The sequence below is a fragment of the Saccoglossus kowalevskii genome, chromosome 7 (assembly GCF_978046115.1).
Source record: "Saccoglossus kowalevskii chromosome 7, keSacKowa6.1, whole genome shotgun sequence".
NCBI lineage: Eukaryota > Metazoa > Hemichordata > Enteropneusta > Harrimaniidae > Saccoglossus > Saccoglossus kowalevskii.
This window is the reverse complement of record NC_140647.1, coordinates 23,356,547-23,374,356: the sequence shown is the minus strand read 5'-3', so window position 1 is coordinate 23,374,356 and position 17,810 is coordinate 23,356,547. Positions and strand designations below refer to the sequence as shown.

The 17,810-nt window shown below is 32.7% G+C and overlaps 2 protein-coding genes across 2 annotated transcripts in view; one reads left to right on the top strand and one right to left on the bottom strand.

The window, feature by feature from the left end:
- Window positions 1–958, bottom strand: part of LOC102800593 (kinesin-like protein KIF28) — a 37,694-nt gene extending 36,736 nt beyond the window's left edge. The window contains exon 1 of the mRNA XM_085501327.1: window positions 766–958. Within this exon, the coding sequence (XP_085357453.1) occupies window positions 766–921 (156 nt within the window). The 5' untranslated portion in view covers window positions 922–958. The remainder of the gene's footprint in view (window positions 1–765) is intronic.
- A 13,148-nt stretch (window positions 959–14,106) lies between these two features.
- Window positions 14,107–17,810, top strand: part of LOC102800477 (kinesin-like protein KIF28) — an 83,021-nt gene continuing 79,317 nt past the window's right edge. Inside the window, exons 1-4 of the mRNA XM_085501864.1 lie at window positions 14,107–14,298; window positions 15,485–15,617; window positions 16,273–16,361; window positions 16,874–16,988. Coding sequence (XP_085357990.1) covers window positions 14,128–14,298; window positions 15,485–15,617; window positions 16,273–16,361; window positions 16,874–16,988 — 508 coding nt within the window. The 5' untranslated portion in view covers window positions 14,107–14,127. The remainder of the gene's footprint in view (window positions 14,299–15,484; window positions 15,618–16,272; window positions 16,362–16,873; window positions 16,989–17,810) is intronic.

Genomic DNA, 17,810 nt, shown 5'->3' with positions numbered 1-17,810 from the left:
CCCAACCACATTTTAAAGCCATCCACAATTTTTACAACCCCAACCACATTTTAAAGCCATCCACAATTTTTACAACCCCAACCACATTTTAAAGCCATCCATAATATTTACGACCCCAACCACATTTTAAAGCCATCCACAATTTTCACAACCCAAACCACATTTTAAAGCCATCCACAATTTTTACAACCCAAACCACATTTTAAAGCCATCCACAATTTTCACAACCCCAACCACATTTTAAAGCCATCACCAATTTTTACAACCCCAACCACATTTTAAAGCCATCCACAATTTTTACAACCCCAACCACATTTTAAAGCCATCCATAATATTTACGACCCCAACCACATTTTAAAGCCATCCACAATTTTCACAACCCAAACCACATTTTAAAGCCATCCACAATTTTTACAACCCCAACCACATTTTAAAGCCATCCACAATTTTCACAACCCAAACCACATTTTAAAGCCATCCACAATATTTACGACCCCACCCACATTTTAAAGCCATCACCAATTTTTACAACCCCAACCATATTTGAAGCCATCCCCAATTTTTAAGACTCCACCCACATTACAAAGCCATCCCCAATTTTTAAGACCCCACCCACAATTAAAACCATCCCAAATTTTTAAGACCCCGACCACATTTGAAGCCATCCCCAATTTTTAAGACCCACCTACATTTAAAGACATGCCCACTTGGAATGAATAAACCATATACCTTATAAAACTACAATATTTATTAAAGACTTCTTACCTGGTCTGCATACTTTGATTCTGCTGACTCCAAATATCTATCAGATTCTCGCTCCTTGTATCCATCATGTGACCAATAAGAATAGTCGTAAGTGAAAAGCCTTGGTTTACTGTTAGGCTCATCAGGATTGGTCAATTCTGTGATATTTCCTTTCATATTTACAATGCATTTTGCATTGCGGTTTTTCTCTCGGTCATTGTTAGAAATGTTAAGGATGGTAACAGACTTAACACTGTATTAACTGTTAAACATATTTGAAGTCTTTAACATATATATAAATGAGCCATGAATTGGAATCAGCAGTTTGTAAACAGTTGTAATCATATACAAATTGTAAACTGCAAGTTATATTTGTATTAGTGAACTGATACAGTTATAATCATATGCAAATTGTAAACTGCCACAATTATAATCATATGCAAATTGTAAATTGCTACAGTTGTAATCATATGCAAATTGCTACAGTTGTAATCATATGCAAATTGTAAATTGCTACAGTTGTAATCATATGCAAATTGTAAACTGCTGCAGTTGTAATCATATGCAAATTATAAACTGCTACAGTTGTAATCATATGCAAATTGTAAAATGCAAGTTATATTTGTATTAGTGAGCTGATACAGTTATAATCATATGCAAATTGTAAACTGCTACAATTATAATCATATGCAAATTGTAAATTGCTACAGTTGTAATCATATGCAAATTGTAAACTGCTGCAGTTGTAATCATATACAAATTGTAAACTGCAAGTTATATTTGTATTAGTGAGCTGATACAGTTATAATCATATGCAAATTGTAAACTGCTACAATTATAATCATATGCAAATTGTAAATTGCTACAGTTGTAATCATATTCAAATTGTAAACTGCTACAGTTGTAATCATATGCAAATTGTAAACTGCTACAGTTGTAATCATATGCAAGTTGTAAACTGCTGCAGTTATAATCATATGCAAATTGTAAACTGCTACAGTTGTAATCGTATGCAAATTGTAAACTGCAACAGTTATATTTGTATTTGTATTAGTGAGCTGCTACAGTTATAATCATATGCAAATTGTAAACTGCTACAGTTGTAATCATATGCAAATTGTAAACTGCTACAGTTGTAATCATATGCAAATTGTAAACTGCTACAGTTGTAATCATATGCAAGTTGTAAACTGCTACAGTTGTAATCATATGCAAATTATAAACTGCTACAGTTGTAATCATATACAAATTGTAAACTGCAAGTTATATTTGTATTAATGAGCTGCTACAGTTGTAATCATATGCAAATTGTAAACTGCTACAGTTGTAATCGTATGCAAATTGTAAACTGCAACAGTTATATTTGTAGTTGTATTAGTGAGCTGCTACAGTTATAATCATATGCAAATTGTAAATTGCTACAGTTGTAATCATATGCAAATTATAAACTGCAACAGTTATATTTGTATTAGTGAGCTGCTACAGTTGTAATCATATACAAATTGTAAATTGCTACAGTTGTAATCATATGCAAATTATAAACTGCAACAGTTATATTTGTATTAGTGAGCTGCTACAGTTGTAATCATATGCAAATTGTAAATTGCTACAGTTGTAATCATATGCAAATTATAAACTGCAACAGTTATATCTGTATTAGTGAGCTGCTACAGTTGTAATCATATGCAAATTGTAAATTGCTACAGTTGTAATCATATGCAAATTATAAACTGCAACAGTTATATTTGTATTAGTGAGCTGCTACAGTTGTAATCATATACAAATTGTAAATTGCTACAGTTGTAATCATATGCAAATTATAAACTGCAACAGTTATATTTGTATTAGTGAGCTGCTACAGTTGTAATCATATACAAATTGTAAATTGCTACAGTTGTAATCATATGCAAATTATAAACTGCAACAGTTATATTTGTATTAGTGAGCTGCTACAGTTGTAATCATATACAAATTGTAAACTGCTACAGTTGTAATCATATGCAAATTATAAACTGCAACAGTTATGTTTGTATTAGTGAGCTGCTACAGTTGTAATCATATACAAATTGTAAATTGCTACAGTTGTAATCATATGCAAATTATAAACTGCAACAGTTATATTTGTATTAATGAGCTGCTACAGTTATAATCATATGCAAATTATAAACTGCAACAGTTATATTTGTATTAGTGAGCTGCTACAGTTGTAATCATATACAAATTGTAAATTGCTACAGTTATATTTGTATTAATGAGCTGCTACAGTTGTAATCATATGCAAATTGTAAATTGCAACAGTTGTAATCATATGCAAATTGTAAATTGCTACAGTTATATTTGTATTAGTGAGCTGCTACAGTTGTAATCATATGCAAATTGTAAATTGCTACAGTTGTAATCATATGCAAATTGTAAATTGCTACAGCTGTAATCATATGCAAATTGTAAATTGCTACAGTTGTAGTCATATGCAAATTGTAAATTGCTACAGTTGTAATCATATGCAAATTGTAAATTGCTATAGTTGTAATCATATGCAAATTGTAAATTGCTACAGTTATATTTGTATTAATGAGCTGCTACAGTTGTAATCATATGCAAATTGTAAATTGCTACAGTTGTAATCATATGCAAATTGTAAATTGCTACAGTTGTAATCATATGCAAATTGTGAATTGCTACAGTTGTAATTATATGCAAATTGTAAATTGCTACAGTTATATTTGTATTAGTGAGCTGCTACAGTTGTAATCATATGCAAATTGTAAATTGCTACAGTTGTAATCATATGCAAATTGTAAACTGCAACAGTTATATTTGTATTAGTGAGCTGCTACAGTTGTAATCATGTGCAAATTGTAAATTGCTACAGTTGTAATCATATGCAAATTGTAAATTGCTACAGTTGTAATCATATGCAAATTGTGAATTGCTACAGTTGTAATTATATGCAAATTGTGAATTGCTACAGTTATATTTGTATTAGTGAGCTGCTACAGTTGTAATCATATGCAAATTGTAAATTGCTACAGTTATATTTGTATTACTGAGCTGCTACAGTCGTAATCATATGCAAATTGTAAATTGCTACAGTTATATTTGTATCAGTGAGCTGCTACAGTTGTAATCATATGCAAATTGTAAATTGCTACAGTTGTAATCATATGCAAGTTGTAAATTGCTACAGTTGTAATCATATGCAAATTGTGAATTGCTACAGTTGTAATTATATGCAAATTGTAAATTGCTACAGTTGTAATCATATGCAAATTGTAAATTGCTACAGTTGTAATCATATGCAAATTGTAAATTGCTACAGTTGTAATCATATGCAAATTGTGAATTGCTACAGTTGTAATTATATGCAAATTGTAAATTGCAACAGTTATATTTGTATCAGTGAGCTGCTACAGTTGTAATTATATGCAAATTGTAAATTGCTACAGTTATATTTGTATTAGTGAGCTGCTACAGTTGTAATCATATGCAAATTGTAAATTGCTACAGTTATATTTGTATTAATGAGCTGTTACAGTTGTAATCATATGCAAATTGTAAATTGCTACAGTTGTAATCATATGCAAATTGTAAATTGCTACAGTTATATTTGTATTAATGAGCTGCTACAGTTGTAATCATATGCAAATTGTAAATTGCTATAGTTGTAATCATATGCAAATTGTAAATTGCTACAGTTGTAATCATATGCAAATTGTGGATTGCTACAGTTGTAATTATATGCAAATTGTAAATTGCTACAGTTATATTTGTATTAGTGAGCTGCTACAGTTGTAATCATATGCAAATTGTAAATTGCTACAGTTGTAATCATGCAAATTGTAAATTGCTACAGTTATATTTGTATTAATGAGCTGCTACAGTTGTAATCATATACAAATTGTAAATTGCTAGTTATATTTGTATTAGTGAGCTGCTACAGTTGTAATCATATGCAAATTGTAAATTGCTACAGTTGTAATCATATGCAAATTGTAAATTGCTACAGTTATATTTGTATTAATGAGCTGCTACAGTTGTAATCATATGCAAATTGTAAATTGCTACAGTTGTAATCATATGCAAATTGTAAATTGCTACAGTTGTAATCATATGCAAATTGTGGATTGCTACAGTTGTAATTATATGCAAATTGTAAATTGCTACAGTTATATTTGTATTAGTGAGCTGCTACAGTTGTAATCATATGCAAATTGTAAATTGCTACAGTTGTAATCATGCAAATTGTAAATTGCTACAGTTATATTTGTATTAATGAGCTGCTACAGTTGTAATCATATACAAATTGTAAATTGCTACAGTTGTAATCATATGCAAATTGTAAATTGCTACAGTTGTAATCATATGCAAATTGTAAATTGCTACAGTTGTAATCATATGCAAATTGTAAATTGCTACAGTTGTAATCATATGCAAATTGTGGATTGCTACAGTTGTAATTATATGCAAATTGTAAATTGCTACAGTTATATTTGTATTAGTGAGCTGCTACAGTTGTAATCACATGCAAATTGTAAATTGCTACAGTTGTAATCATGCAAATTGTAAATTGCTACAGTTATATTTGTATCAGTGAGCTGCTACAGTTGTAATCATATGCAAATTGTAAATTGCTACAGTTGTAATCATATGCAAATTGTAAATTGCTACAGTTGTAATCATATGCAAATTGTGAATTGCTACAGTTGTAATTATATGCAAATTGTAAATTGCTACAGTTGTAATCATATGCAAATTGTAAATTGCTACAGTTGTAATCATATGCAAATTGTAAATTGCTACAGTTGTAATCATATGCAAATTGTGAATTGCTACAGTTGTAATTATATGCAAATTGTAAATTGCAACAGTTATATTTGTATCAGTGAGCTGCTACAGTTGTAATTATATGCAAATTGTAAATTGCTACAGTTATATTTGTATTAGTGAGCTGCTACAGTTGTAATCATATGCAAATTGTAAATTGCAACAGTTATATTTGTATTAATGAGCTGTTACAGTTGTAATCATATGCAAATTGTAAATTGCTACAGTTGTAATCATATGCAAATTGTAAATTGCTACAGTTATATTTGTATTAATGAGCTGCTACAGTTGTAATCATATGCAAATTGTAAATTGCAACAGTTGTAATCATATGCAAATTGTAAATTGCTACAGTTGTAATCATATGCAAATTGTGGATTGCTACAGTTGTAATTATATGCAAATTGTAAATTGCTACAGTTATATTTGTATTAGTGAGCTGCTACAGTTGTAATCATATGCAAATTGTAAATTGCTACAGTTGTAATCATGCAAATTGTAAATTGCTACAGTTATATTTGTATTAATGAGCTGCTACAGTTGTAATCATATACAAATTGTAAATTGCTAGTTATATTTGTATTAGTGAGCTGCTACAGTTGTAATCATATGCAAATTGTAAATTGCTACAGTTGTAATCATATGCAAATTGTAAATTGCTACAGTTGTAATCATATGCAAATTGTAAATTGCTACAGTTATATTTGTATCAGTGAGCTGCTACAGTTGTAATCATATGCAAATTGTAAATTGCTACAGTTATATTTGTATCAGTGAGCTGCTACAGTTGTAATCATATGCAAATTGTAAATTGCTACAGTTATATTTGTATCAGTGAGCTGCTACAGTTGCAGACTGTAAACAATTATAGTTATATTCTAATGCAGCTGGTAAATCACTTTAATTAAAATGCAGATTGTAAATTAAATTTCCCACACACAATGGAGAGGAGTAAGATTTCCTCATCAAATCCACACTTCATAGTAAGAGAGATACATCTGTCGCTAATTGCAGAATTGGTCCAGTAAATAAACATGTCTTGAATATTACGTGCAGACTGGTAGGCACTGAATTATTAATGAGTAAATAACAAAGCATCCATGCAATAAACCCCTTTGTAGTTATTATGAATATTAATTATTAACCAGACCAGTATAATGTGCTTTTGTGTAAACAGCTGTTCAGCTAACATAAGTTTGAGGTATACAACCAAACTGAAGATGATTGTCAGTTCATTGTTGTCTGTATCGGTACATTAAGTTTTGGGTATTACATGTAAGAAAAGAAGCAGCTTCTCGGCTGAGATAGCTCCGCTGTTAGCAATGCACATTTAGATAAAAAACTGGTGATACGATTGGAAAATGAACAATATGTATAGTATGTATAGCAATCGAACTTGCTGTTTTCAACAAGAAGTCAAAAATATCACTATTTACCAAAAATGCCAAAAATATTCATCAAAATTAGAGAATTTAAGATATCATCATCAAATGAACAAATCTGAGAGAGGTCTACCTGTAGTACCTATATATATAATAGCAAAGCAATCAGACTTATGATTTTCAACAAGAAGTCGAAAATATCACTTTTTACCAAAAACTACAAAAATATTCATAATTAGTAAGCACAAAATTTAACTATAAACTGAATGTGTATATGGCTTATCCCAGAAGAATCTAAGTACTTTTGAAAATCTGATGAGTGATTGAGATATTGGTGGACAAGTTAAAACTTGGTTAATTAATATGCAAATTTGGTGATTAATATGCACAGAATGCAACCAGGAACTAATAAGATCTACACATTGTCCCAGACCATATATGTATAAAGTTTCATTAAAATCTGTTGGGTAGTTCGTGAGTAAAAAGTGAGGTTTGAAATTGGTTAATTAATATGCAAATTAGATGAATGGTACGCACGGTTTACAACCAAAAACTAATCAATTACATACATACATACACACAGCCACACTAACCGCAAAGACTCCCATTGTGTGCTTCACACACAAGATTCAAAAATGGATGGCTTTCTATTTTCATTCTAAAACTCATCTAATTCATGAAAACTGATTTTTTTTTATTAAATTTGAATATACATCTGTATGTAATGAATATTTATGATCTGTGATCAATCACAATCAAATCTAGAAACCTGCAACCCTAAACAATCATGTCTGCTTTTTATACAAATGTTTAAATTATGTTTTTCTAGCAGTGTAACAAGCATTCCTTTGTCATAATATTTCTCAGAAATAATTAGTCAGCATGAACCGTGTTGCATAGATTATATCGGCAAATAACATAACACTGCTACTGTACAGTACTGTATAAACAGATTGCAATTTATTCCGATTAAAAGACTGATTCAACAATAATTCTGGTTTGTATTTTAGGCCCCAGTAGCAGCTGCCACTAAATACGCTAGGATATGCACAGTATTTCAAAGAAAATATGACTATGAATTAATTCCCTGAATTAATGACTATGAAAATTTAATGAGGTTAAAAAAGACAACTGCAGTGAAAAAGAATTACCATTGTGCTATTTGTTGAAAGAGAATGGACATGTATGTTTAAAATTAAGAATATTTCCCTCTTCTAGGCATTCTGACCCACATTCTTGCTTCAAAAAAATAAACAGCATGAATATTATCACAGTAAAATGCACAAAGCTCGGCTGGGCCTTTGTTTACAAACCTATTTATAAAAACATTTAACAACTTACATTTGTAAATATTAGAATTTGAATGTAAGCTGTTGATCGGATTCGCTAAGTAAGAGCTAAACATTGTCTATGCCTATAACTCATTAATTAATATCAATTTAACTAACGATGATACCAAATTACAATTTCAAGATTGGTCATGCAATTTGAATTCTACAAGAAACATTCATTTTGATTTATAAAACGTTCATAAAGATTAGGTGCTAGATACATTTGTCTTTTGTTCCGAAAACCCTGTCAGTTTATACAGCTATGTAGATTAATTACATTACACATTTATTCATACGATTCACCAATATCTCTGCACTTTACTTCAATTAGTTCTAATGAATGGGTTCATTACGGAGGGACTGTGGTTTCACCTGCCAGTGGGTCACAAGATATACTAGTACCCATACCGTTAGTTTGAGAATTGAGATTCGACACTAGACATTGAACCAACGCTACGCACGATTAGGCAACTCTATGAAGCATAGATATAGACAAACAAAAATATTACCTAAACATGGGCAAGAATTGCTACGTTGCCCAAAAATCACCCTCCAATCATACGACATGCTATAGACACAGTAACATTTGAAAAAAGGATATGAATGGTCTGACACGAACCGCAACTCTGACGTTCTCAGCGCCTGCAGCCATTGCTTGCTGATCCTTCCCAACCGAAGAGTTCGACGTATCTAGGCGTCTAAAGTAGATTGTATCACCGATTACGTGCTTCGTGTGGACGCTACAGCTCTAGTCAATCACCAATCATGTGTGTAAAAGACAGCGTACCCAGACCATACGAAACAAGGACAATCTCTTTCAGAAAAAGGCACGTCAGTGATGTCACCGACTGAGCTCTGAAAACATTGCATTGGCCACTAGAGGGCGTTTACTTGATTGGGATCGTTGCCCTTGGAAACACAACAAATCACAAGGTTTTTGTAAATACGGTGATTCATTATCGGGTGATACATTGAATGTAACAATCATGTGATATTCGTGGCATGGACGGTTTGGGCCTTATTTTCATAAATCTAATTAAAATACACTGTTCATTCTAGTGATGAACTAATACTGTGGCGTATTATTATTATTATTATTATTATTATTATTATTATTATTATTATTATTATTATTATTATTATTATTATTATTACGTACAATGTATAAGTGCATGAGACCGGTTTGTATTTTATGTTTGTCTTTCTATGATTTTGCGATATACTTGTTGAGTTTTGAGGATTTTTGCAAAATATTTGTTATCGAGTATCCTCGGGGGCGGGGCTACGTCACAAGACGTTCCACGTTGCTAAGACGCGTACCACTGTATGCGTATTTCTAAGGGTTCTGTGCGCGCTGCTGTGGAAAGCCGGTGAAAATTCGAGAAAACAACACAAACTACACTTTGAAGTAATTCTAAACAACCAAATTTATATATGTTACATACGTAGGGCTAATCTTGTTACACTGTACAGGGGAATCTCAACAACCACCCGTTTTCTGCGAGTTTTTGGCCTTTGTTTTCACCGCGAGGGTTGCCAGGCGGTGAAAATGCCCGGATGTTCGCCCCCGAGGAATGATGATTTCGCGATAGACCTGCTATCGAGCATTGTAGATTTCGCGACAGATCTGTTATCGAGTATTAATGATTTCGCGATATACCTGTTATCGAGTATTGTAGATTTCGCGATATACTTGTTATCGAGTATTGTAGATTTCGCGACAGACCTGTTATCGAGTATTGTAGATTTCTCGACAGACCTGTTATCGAGTATTGATGATTTCGCGATATACTTGTTATTGAGTATTGATGATTTCGCGATATACTTGTTATCGAGTATTGTAGATTTCGCGACAGACCTGTTATCGAGTATTGTAGATTTCTCGACAGACCTGTTATCGACGGAGTATTGATGATTTCTCGAGATACTTGTTATTTGAGTATTGATGATTTCTCGATATACTTGTTATTTGGGATTGATTATTTCGCGATAGGCCTCAGCTTAACAAGGTTTAGAGATTTTTGCGATATACATATTATCGAGTATGGTTGATTTCGCGGCAGATCTGTTACCAAGTTTTGATGGACCTTTTATAGAGTTTTGATTATTTTATATATATATACATGTACTTGTTATTAATGATTTCGCGATATACTTGTTATCGAGTATTGTTTACTCCGTGATAGTCCTGTTATCGCGGTTTCAAATTGACACAGGTGGTGCAAAACCTATATTTTTTTTCCTAATTGTGAATCTGTTTAGCAGCTGCACGCCCGCCAACCCGGTGCCGCCGCCACTGTTAATACAATACATGTAATATTGGTACACTGGTTGTAATATTCTACTATTTGTTGACCGTTAGTGACCGTCTAGTAGTAAATCTGTTATCGACTTTTGTCAACTGTTTTTAGACTAGGCAAATTTAAATAAGATTGTTAGAATATTGAATTTTATGTTTTCGGGATGTCGTCGAATGTTGCTATATTTCTAGTCAATTCATTTATTATACATAGTCGGTAAAATATAGCATCGTTAATGTTAAATTATATTTTAATGATCTGGTTATTGGATTGGAATACAGAACAAGTGCATCCCCGTACGTTTGCTCCCGGTTCGAAATGCGAAACAAGCATGTAAAAAAACGCCAAATGTGCGAGATACGTTTCAAACACGCAAAATTCACAAAGTGTGAAGGTACAACACGTTCAGCGTTTCCCATACTTATAGTTTGGCCAAAAGTGGCTGATGTGCGAGGCTTCAATGACCAACTAAAGTGGAAGGAGTAAGTTCTGAACATGACAATCGAGTATATTATCAAGTGATGGGAGCACAAATGCGAAGATGGATCGAATGTGGCATGTTCGGTTGTGTAGAAAAATCATTTAAAGCGCGGTGGTCGTCGCGCAGCGCGTGTTCGAATTTCATGTAAATATCAGGGGGGGGAGAGTTGCATGACACGATTGGTTGAAATAATCGCCTCATTTGCATAAATTAATATTCATGAGCAATGAAAAACTCGTTTTTTCAGTAATATTGTGCCAAAATGCTTTCCGATAGCATACATGTTAGTTCTAAATTGACTGATTCTATCGTTACGAGCTGAAAAAATAATCGGAAAAATGATGTAAAGGTATTTTTGAGACACGTTTTCGATCAGACTCCAGGTAACTGTTGAAAGCACAGTCCCTCAACACCGGGACTGTGTTGAAAGTAAGCATAGGTTTTCTCTTTACCATGATCATAGCAAGTTACGAAATTCATGGAGAATGCAGAGGCACGTTTAAATTTCACTCTAGTACTATTGCTCAAAATTGCTCAAAATGTTTTCGGTGACTTTTATCAGTGACAAGTTACCTAATTAGTATGCATTTCGAGAAACCACAGTGTGTGTGCATGCGCAGTTTGAAATGGAACAGTTTTGAACGCAATAAAATCACGCGTAGAACTCAGGCTCCAGCAAGAAATTGTGGCGTCAAACTGGTTGTCGGTTGAATTGTTTTGCAATAGACAATAATTTTGGAGCCTGTAGTTGTCTATGAAATTTTTCTAAGTTTTGTTGAGGATTATTCTGTAAAGAAATTGCTGAAATTATTTCATCTGTTCGTAAACGGGACGTTGTTGCTTTGACGATGGCTACGGACGACTGACGTCGAAACGTTCCATTCAGATCAGATGGCGCCCTCTCGTGCCAATCCCCCCTGGTAAATATGATGTATTTTGCACGCGTTGTATACGTCGCTATGAGTCCCGAACAGGACGATGTTTTTTTTTTGTTTTTTTTCGGACCATGCTTAACATCTGAGGTCAAAGCTATCCAAAAATGTTGTAGTTCTCATTGATTGCTATGCACCTGTAAACTTTCATTCGTTTCAGAAATCCCAAAAATTGCCTTTAACTTACTGAAAGGAGAAGACTTTACGAAATCTCATTTCTTCGCATTCCGATTCAGTATGGCTGATATTGGGTTGCAGTGGCGGACCCAGGGGGGGGGGGGCGCAGGACCACGCCCCCACAGTGGCGGATCCAGCAAAATGTATTTGGGGGGGGGGGGTCCAAGCTACGCTTAAGATATATGGAGCGTAAATCGCAGAGAAGCTATGCGTAATCCATAATCCATCATGCGTTTGGGGGGGGGGGGCATGCCCCCTGGCCCCCCTCTGGATCCGCTACTGCCCCCCAAACGCATGGCGATTAATATCATCTGAATTTCGCATAGTTTCTCTGCCATTTACGCTCCGTAATATTTAAGCGAAACTTCCCCTCCCCAATACATTTTGCTGGATAGGCCACTGTTGGGTTGCTGAGTGCTAACAGTGGCACTTGACCGAAATATGTTGCTAAGCACTCTTTCTCAAACCTGTCTGGCATATAAGTAGCGCCTGTCATAATTGGACTAACAATTTCATGCAACGGTTAGGCCGCTGACTTCGAGTGTGTTGTAACTGTGTACCAAATACGTGCTCTTATTTTGAAAGGAATTAACTGTTTAAACTGGCGTGGCAATTATATTGTTTTATAGGTTAGTTCCTTCGGAACGTGTTTGTAGAATCTTTCGTATCGAACCACGATTATAAAAAAAAATATAAAATTGCCTCGCCTGGTATAAAAGCAAAAACACAAAGTACAATTGGGGGCGCTACTGGTACGCGCGTTTCGTGGTTGTCTCTGTTCTAAAGGATTCACAAAAGGCGATGAATGTCGTATATTTGATTGATTACTGGTCCTTGTGTGTAAGGACACTCAATTGTTGCTGTGTTTATGTGGGTCATAATCACAACAGTAGTCCTGCACGGGACATGACAGTTGGAAGAGGTCATCGTACGGCGTCCGAAATTCCCATTCCGTCGTCCCGTGAACTCCGGAGTCTGAGAAGAGTTTTCGTCTGATAGAAGTTTAGCACCGACAGCACGGACCACCATGGCGGAAAACATGAGAGTAGCGGTCCGTGTGAGACCATTTATATCCTTTTGTTTTGAATGAACGGACACATGAGAGTCGACACGAGACTAAACGGTATTTCACTATGTGTGATTGCAACCAATTTACGACCGGCTCGTGATGTTTTGGCATCAAGCGTAAATTCAATTTGGTATGCCTGGGGTACGTAAATTCCATTAACACTAACGTTTATTTTGTTGAGATTGTCATAAATTGAAATACTATTTTTTACCTTTTAATACTAGTACGTAGATTTACGGTATTAAAAGTAACCTTGGTGAACTTTACAGTGTTACAAAATTGTTATAGAACTGGGGGTCCATTGTATATCAGAACCCTGCCAGTGGTGTACATCTTGGTTTGTTTGTTCAACATGTAACCCTAATCCCTGTATCAACTATGTAGTGTAGACAAAGCTCTACTGGTTATCACTATAAAATACAGCACAATTTAATTTCTAAATAATTTTCTGAAATTTGGAATTTAAAACTGGTATCACAAATAATTTTGTCATGTGTTTTCTGTAAATAGAGTTTTCTTGATAGTGTATATTTTATTTAGCATAAAAAACTGAAGAATGTATAACTTGGTGATACATTTTCTATGGCTGATGTAACAAAAACAACTACATTTTTAAAAAAACAAATTTTGGTCACATTATTAAAAATATGAATGTTATTGATTTTTATTCAGGTAATAATAAATATACAATAATTAAACAAAAATTGAAAATCATCTCATGAAGAATCAAACACTTTTAGGATAATTTTATCATAAAATAAACAAAAAATTGTGCATCAATTTTGTAAAATGAAAAAAATTAACCAGAAAATTGTTCTGGGTCTATTAATTTTGAAATATTTCTCCATAACATTTCCTACAATGATCGTGAGAAGAATCGTAATGCGATGTGTATAGTGAAAATGTTTGATAAAACAACAGAGCTGACCAATCCGGAGGCTCCCAATGATGAACCTAAACGATTCGCTTATGATTTTTCATATTGGTCACATGACGGCTTCCAAGAAAGGCCATTGGATCAGTATTTAGAAGGAATTGACGAAAAATATGTAGATCAGGTAAGTAGCACTAATCACAGTCCCTCCACAGTGGAGAAACTGTACATTAATTAGTGAGTGGGTCAAAAAGTGTTTGATTTTTGTGATATATGTGTTATCGATTATTACTGATTTTGCGATAGACTTCATTGAGTTTTGAGTAATTTAGTGAGTGGGTCAAAAGAATGTTTGTTTGAAAATAACTGATAAATTTTAAAGAATAGATTACAAAAAATGTACTTAAAAAATATCAATACATGTAAATAATAGCCCAAACTCGGATCTTATTTTGATCAGATTGCCTAGGAGAGTATTAATGTAAATAAACACAATATGTTATGGTTTTAAATAGCCTTTGAATCAGTCCCTGTCAAACCAATATCAGTGATGTTGTGATTTCATGTTTGAGTCTATACGTGTCAGTGGTGATTTCTAACATAGATCCAACTACACTGGGTTGTTATTATAAAGAGCATTGCTATGATACACCGCTATTTTTTGTAAGAACCTAAAACACCTGCAGATTTTATAATCCGAATTGAAAGACCACCCATCTAGTTATATCAAAGAATTGTGGATGCAAGCGGCCTCTTTCAGGAATGATCAATTCCTTCTGTTCAATAATATATGGTGGTTTCGTAGCTAACATTTGTGATTTCAAATTAGGGTATATTAAAGTTTGAATATTTATTAAATATGGTAATTAGAATTTATTTATTGTAATTTAATGAATTTAATTAGAGCGATCTCAACAGTATCAAGTTATATTTTTGTTACCAAGGAGGACTTAATTACCCAGGTACTCTAATTCACCTTTGCATACAGAAATTTAAATTAGTCAACATTAGAGAAAATATTATAGCTGTACTTAATTAAACCCATAAGTTTTGTTAACAATAGTGGAAAATTCACGAGCAACTTCAGATGAAAAAACAAATTATTATTAAACTTATTAGTAATAGTAAAAAAATTTAACTCATTACATTTTACTTTTATAATTAACATTATAATATCTTCTCTTTCTTTTTTATTTCATTATTATTATTATTATACTTTTATTGCTATTGTACTGATAGAAATACTGTATTTCTAAAGATGCAATAAATATTATTATTAGTATTATTATTATTATTATTATTATTAATGCGAAAATCTTTGATCTTATAGATTAAGCTAATTAATATCAACGATAACGTTGTCATTTTAGCAAAGAGTATTCAATGATTTGGGTTTAAAGATGTTGGAGAACGCTTGGAAAGGATATAACTGTTCCTTATTTGCATATGGACAAACAGGAAGTGGAAAATCCTACTCTGTAATGGGATACCAAGCAAATAAAGGTAATAATAGTAATTTCGTAATTGTTGTTTCACATTTTAATGCAAAGATATGTGCTCTATTAAAATACATGCTGGCTTTTTGTTTGTCAGGTTTCCTTCACCTCTGTCTGTATGAGCCAACATTGCACCAATCCCCACATGCCAACTATCACCTGACTGACCTAGATTGACCTGGAATTCTGACCTCTATATTTGTGGACATTTATTTATATTTCATAGCGCTATTTAGTATTAACTAATCTATCAACATCTGGTGTGGTCTGTTGGTGTGGTCCGTCAGCTCAAAGCTGACTAAACTGAAATTCACATCTCTGTATTAAAAATCTGACTGCATAATTGCATATATTTATTGTTTAATTGGACTGGCTAATTAGTAATAATGTGAGCAATTAAAAAGTGCAATAAAATCTTGATAATTTACTGAGAGAAAGATTCTGTCAAATAAATAGAAAGGGACAAATAAAAAAGAAGGTAGTGGAACTTGTTTCTAAGAAAACAATAATTTTGTTTTGAATTAGAAATTAGTCATCAGATTTTAAATTTTAAAGTTCTTGATTTTGGTGTTTCATTAGTATTTTACATATCTTTGAATTCGGTTGGTTCGCAATGAAAATTAATGTACGTTCCTATTCATAATCTTAATGTGTTTTATCAGGCATCGTTCCTATGATTTGTGAAGAATTATTCCGCGGGATTACAGAAAAACAACAAACTGCCGACACAGGAAGTGAAGATGATTTTCAGGTACACACCATAAAATCTAATGTTATACAAAAAACAAATTGCTGTATTTCTCACATGTGTTGCATTTATACATGTACAAACGGTGAACATTTGTTGACAAAACTTTCAAATCTTATTATGATGTAATCAAACTGATTTTTGTAGTTACTCATTAACAATTTATTTAGATGGTTATGCATGTACAAAGGTTTAATGTCATCAGTCCATTCTGTCTATATATATATATATATATATCTGTCTATCTGTCTGTGTGTGAGTGATTATTACTCCGATATCATCATGCCAATTCATGGATTTGTTTAATGGATTAAAACACGTAAAAATGCTCAGAGTCATTGATCTATTCCTAGGAATATCAACACAACAATTACATAAAATTGTACAGTTATTTTGTGCAGAATTTAAAGATTGGACGTTTGAGATGCCAAATGTGCGTTTGTATAATTGTTACTAAATTGATTTGGTATACGAATATCGTCAAATTTCATTTACATAATTGTGTTTGTGTACAGGTGACGGTGAGCATGATTGAGATATACAACGAACAGGTCAAGGATTTATTGAACACGAAGACAACCCATAAAGGTGGACTAAAAGTCAGAGAACATCAAAGCAAAGGATTCTATGGTAAACATATTAACACATGATCTGGACTGGCCTGTGGTAAACCAGTTTAAACCAGTTCAAGTCAAATTAAAATTTTGCACTACTGAGCACATATGTGCAATGTATTATGGGACAGGACTTCTTATTGTACATGTGTATATAAGTATCATCCTGGAAACTGGCTAAATTATATGTCATTTTTTTAATAATTACTTTATTAATCAACAATTACCATCTGTGGGTAATGTATGGTACGAAAAATACTACAATAAAGAGAAAATTAAAATAATAATATATAAACAAAGATTACAAAACAACAAAAACGTTACTTTTTGTATATTGTTTGTTTAAGGTATTTAACTAGAGGAAAACTGTAGTTGCATATGTTTATTTGTTTGGCTATTATAATGTTCATAGTTTTGCAATAAATGAACTGAACTAATATGTGTTTTGAGTAGCTTACAATTGGTTCCTATGACAGAAACTAACTTATGCTACAAAAATGATATGTAGTGTTTAATAGTGGCTGTCACAAAAAATTGGAGAATTTTGAAAATTAGTGTAGGTTATCCATTGATTTCTAGGAAAATGATTGTTTTTTTAATATTCTTGAAAACACATCCTTTCTCCATAGAAACTTAATGCCGTGCACGTATGTGAATCATTACATCAATTTTTTTAAAAATCTACTGTGATAATTTTTTTTCTATGTTCATATGGTAGTGGACTATCTTAAAATTTGCAATTTCTATGAAATTTAAAGTGGTCAAATGAGAAGGACATTCATGATGATGAAATTTGTTGTAACAAGAAAAATAGTTCACTGCAAGAATATTTTGTGAT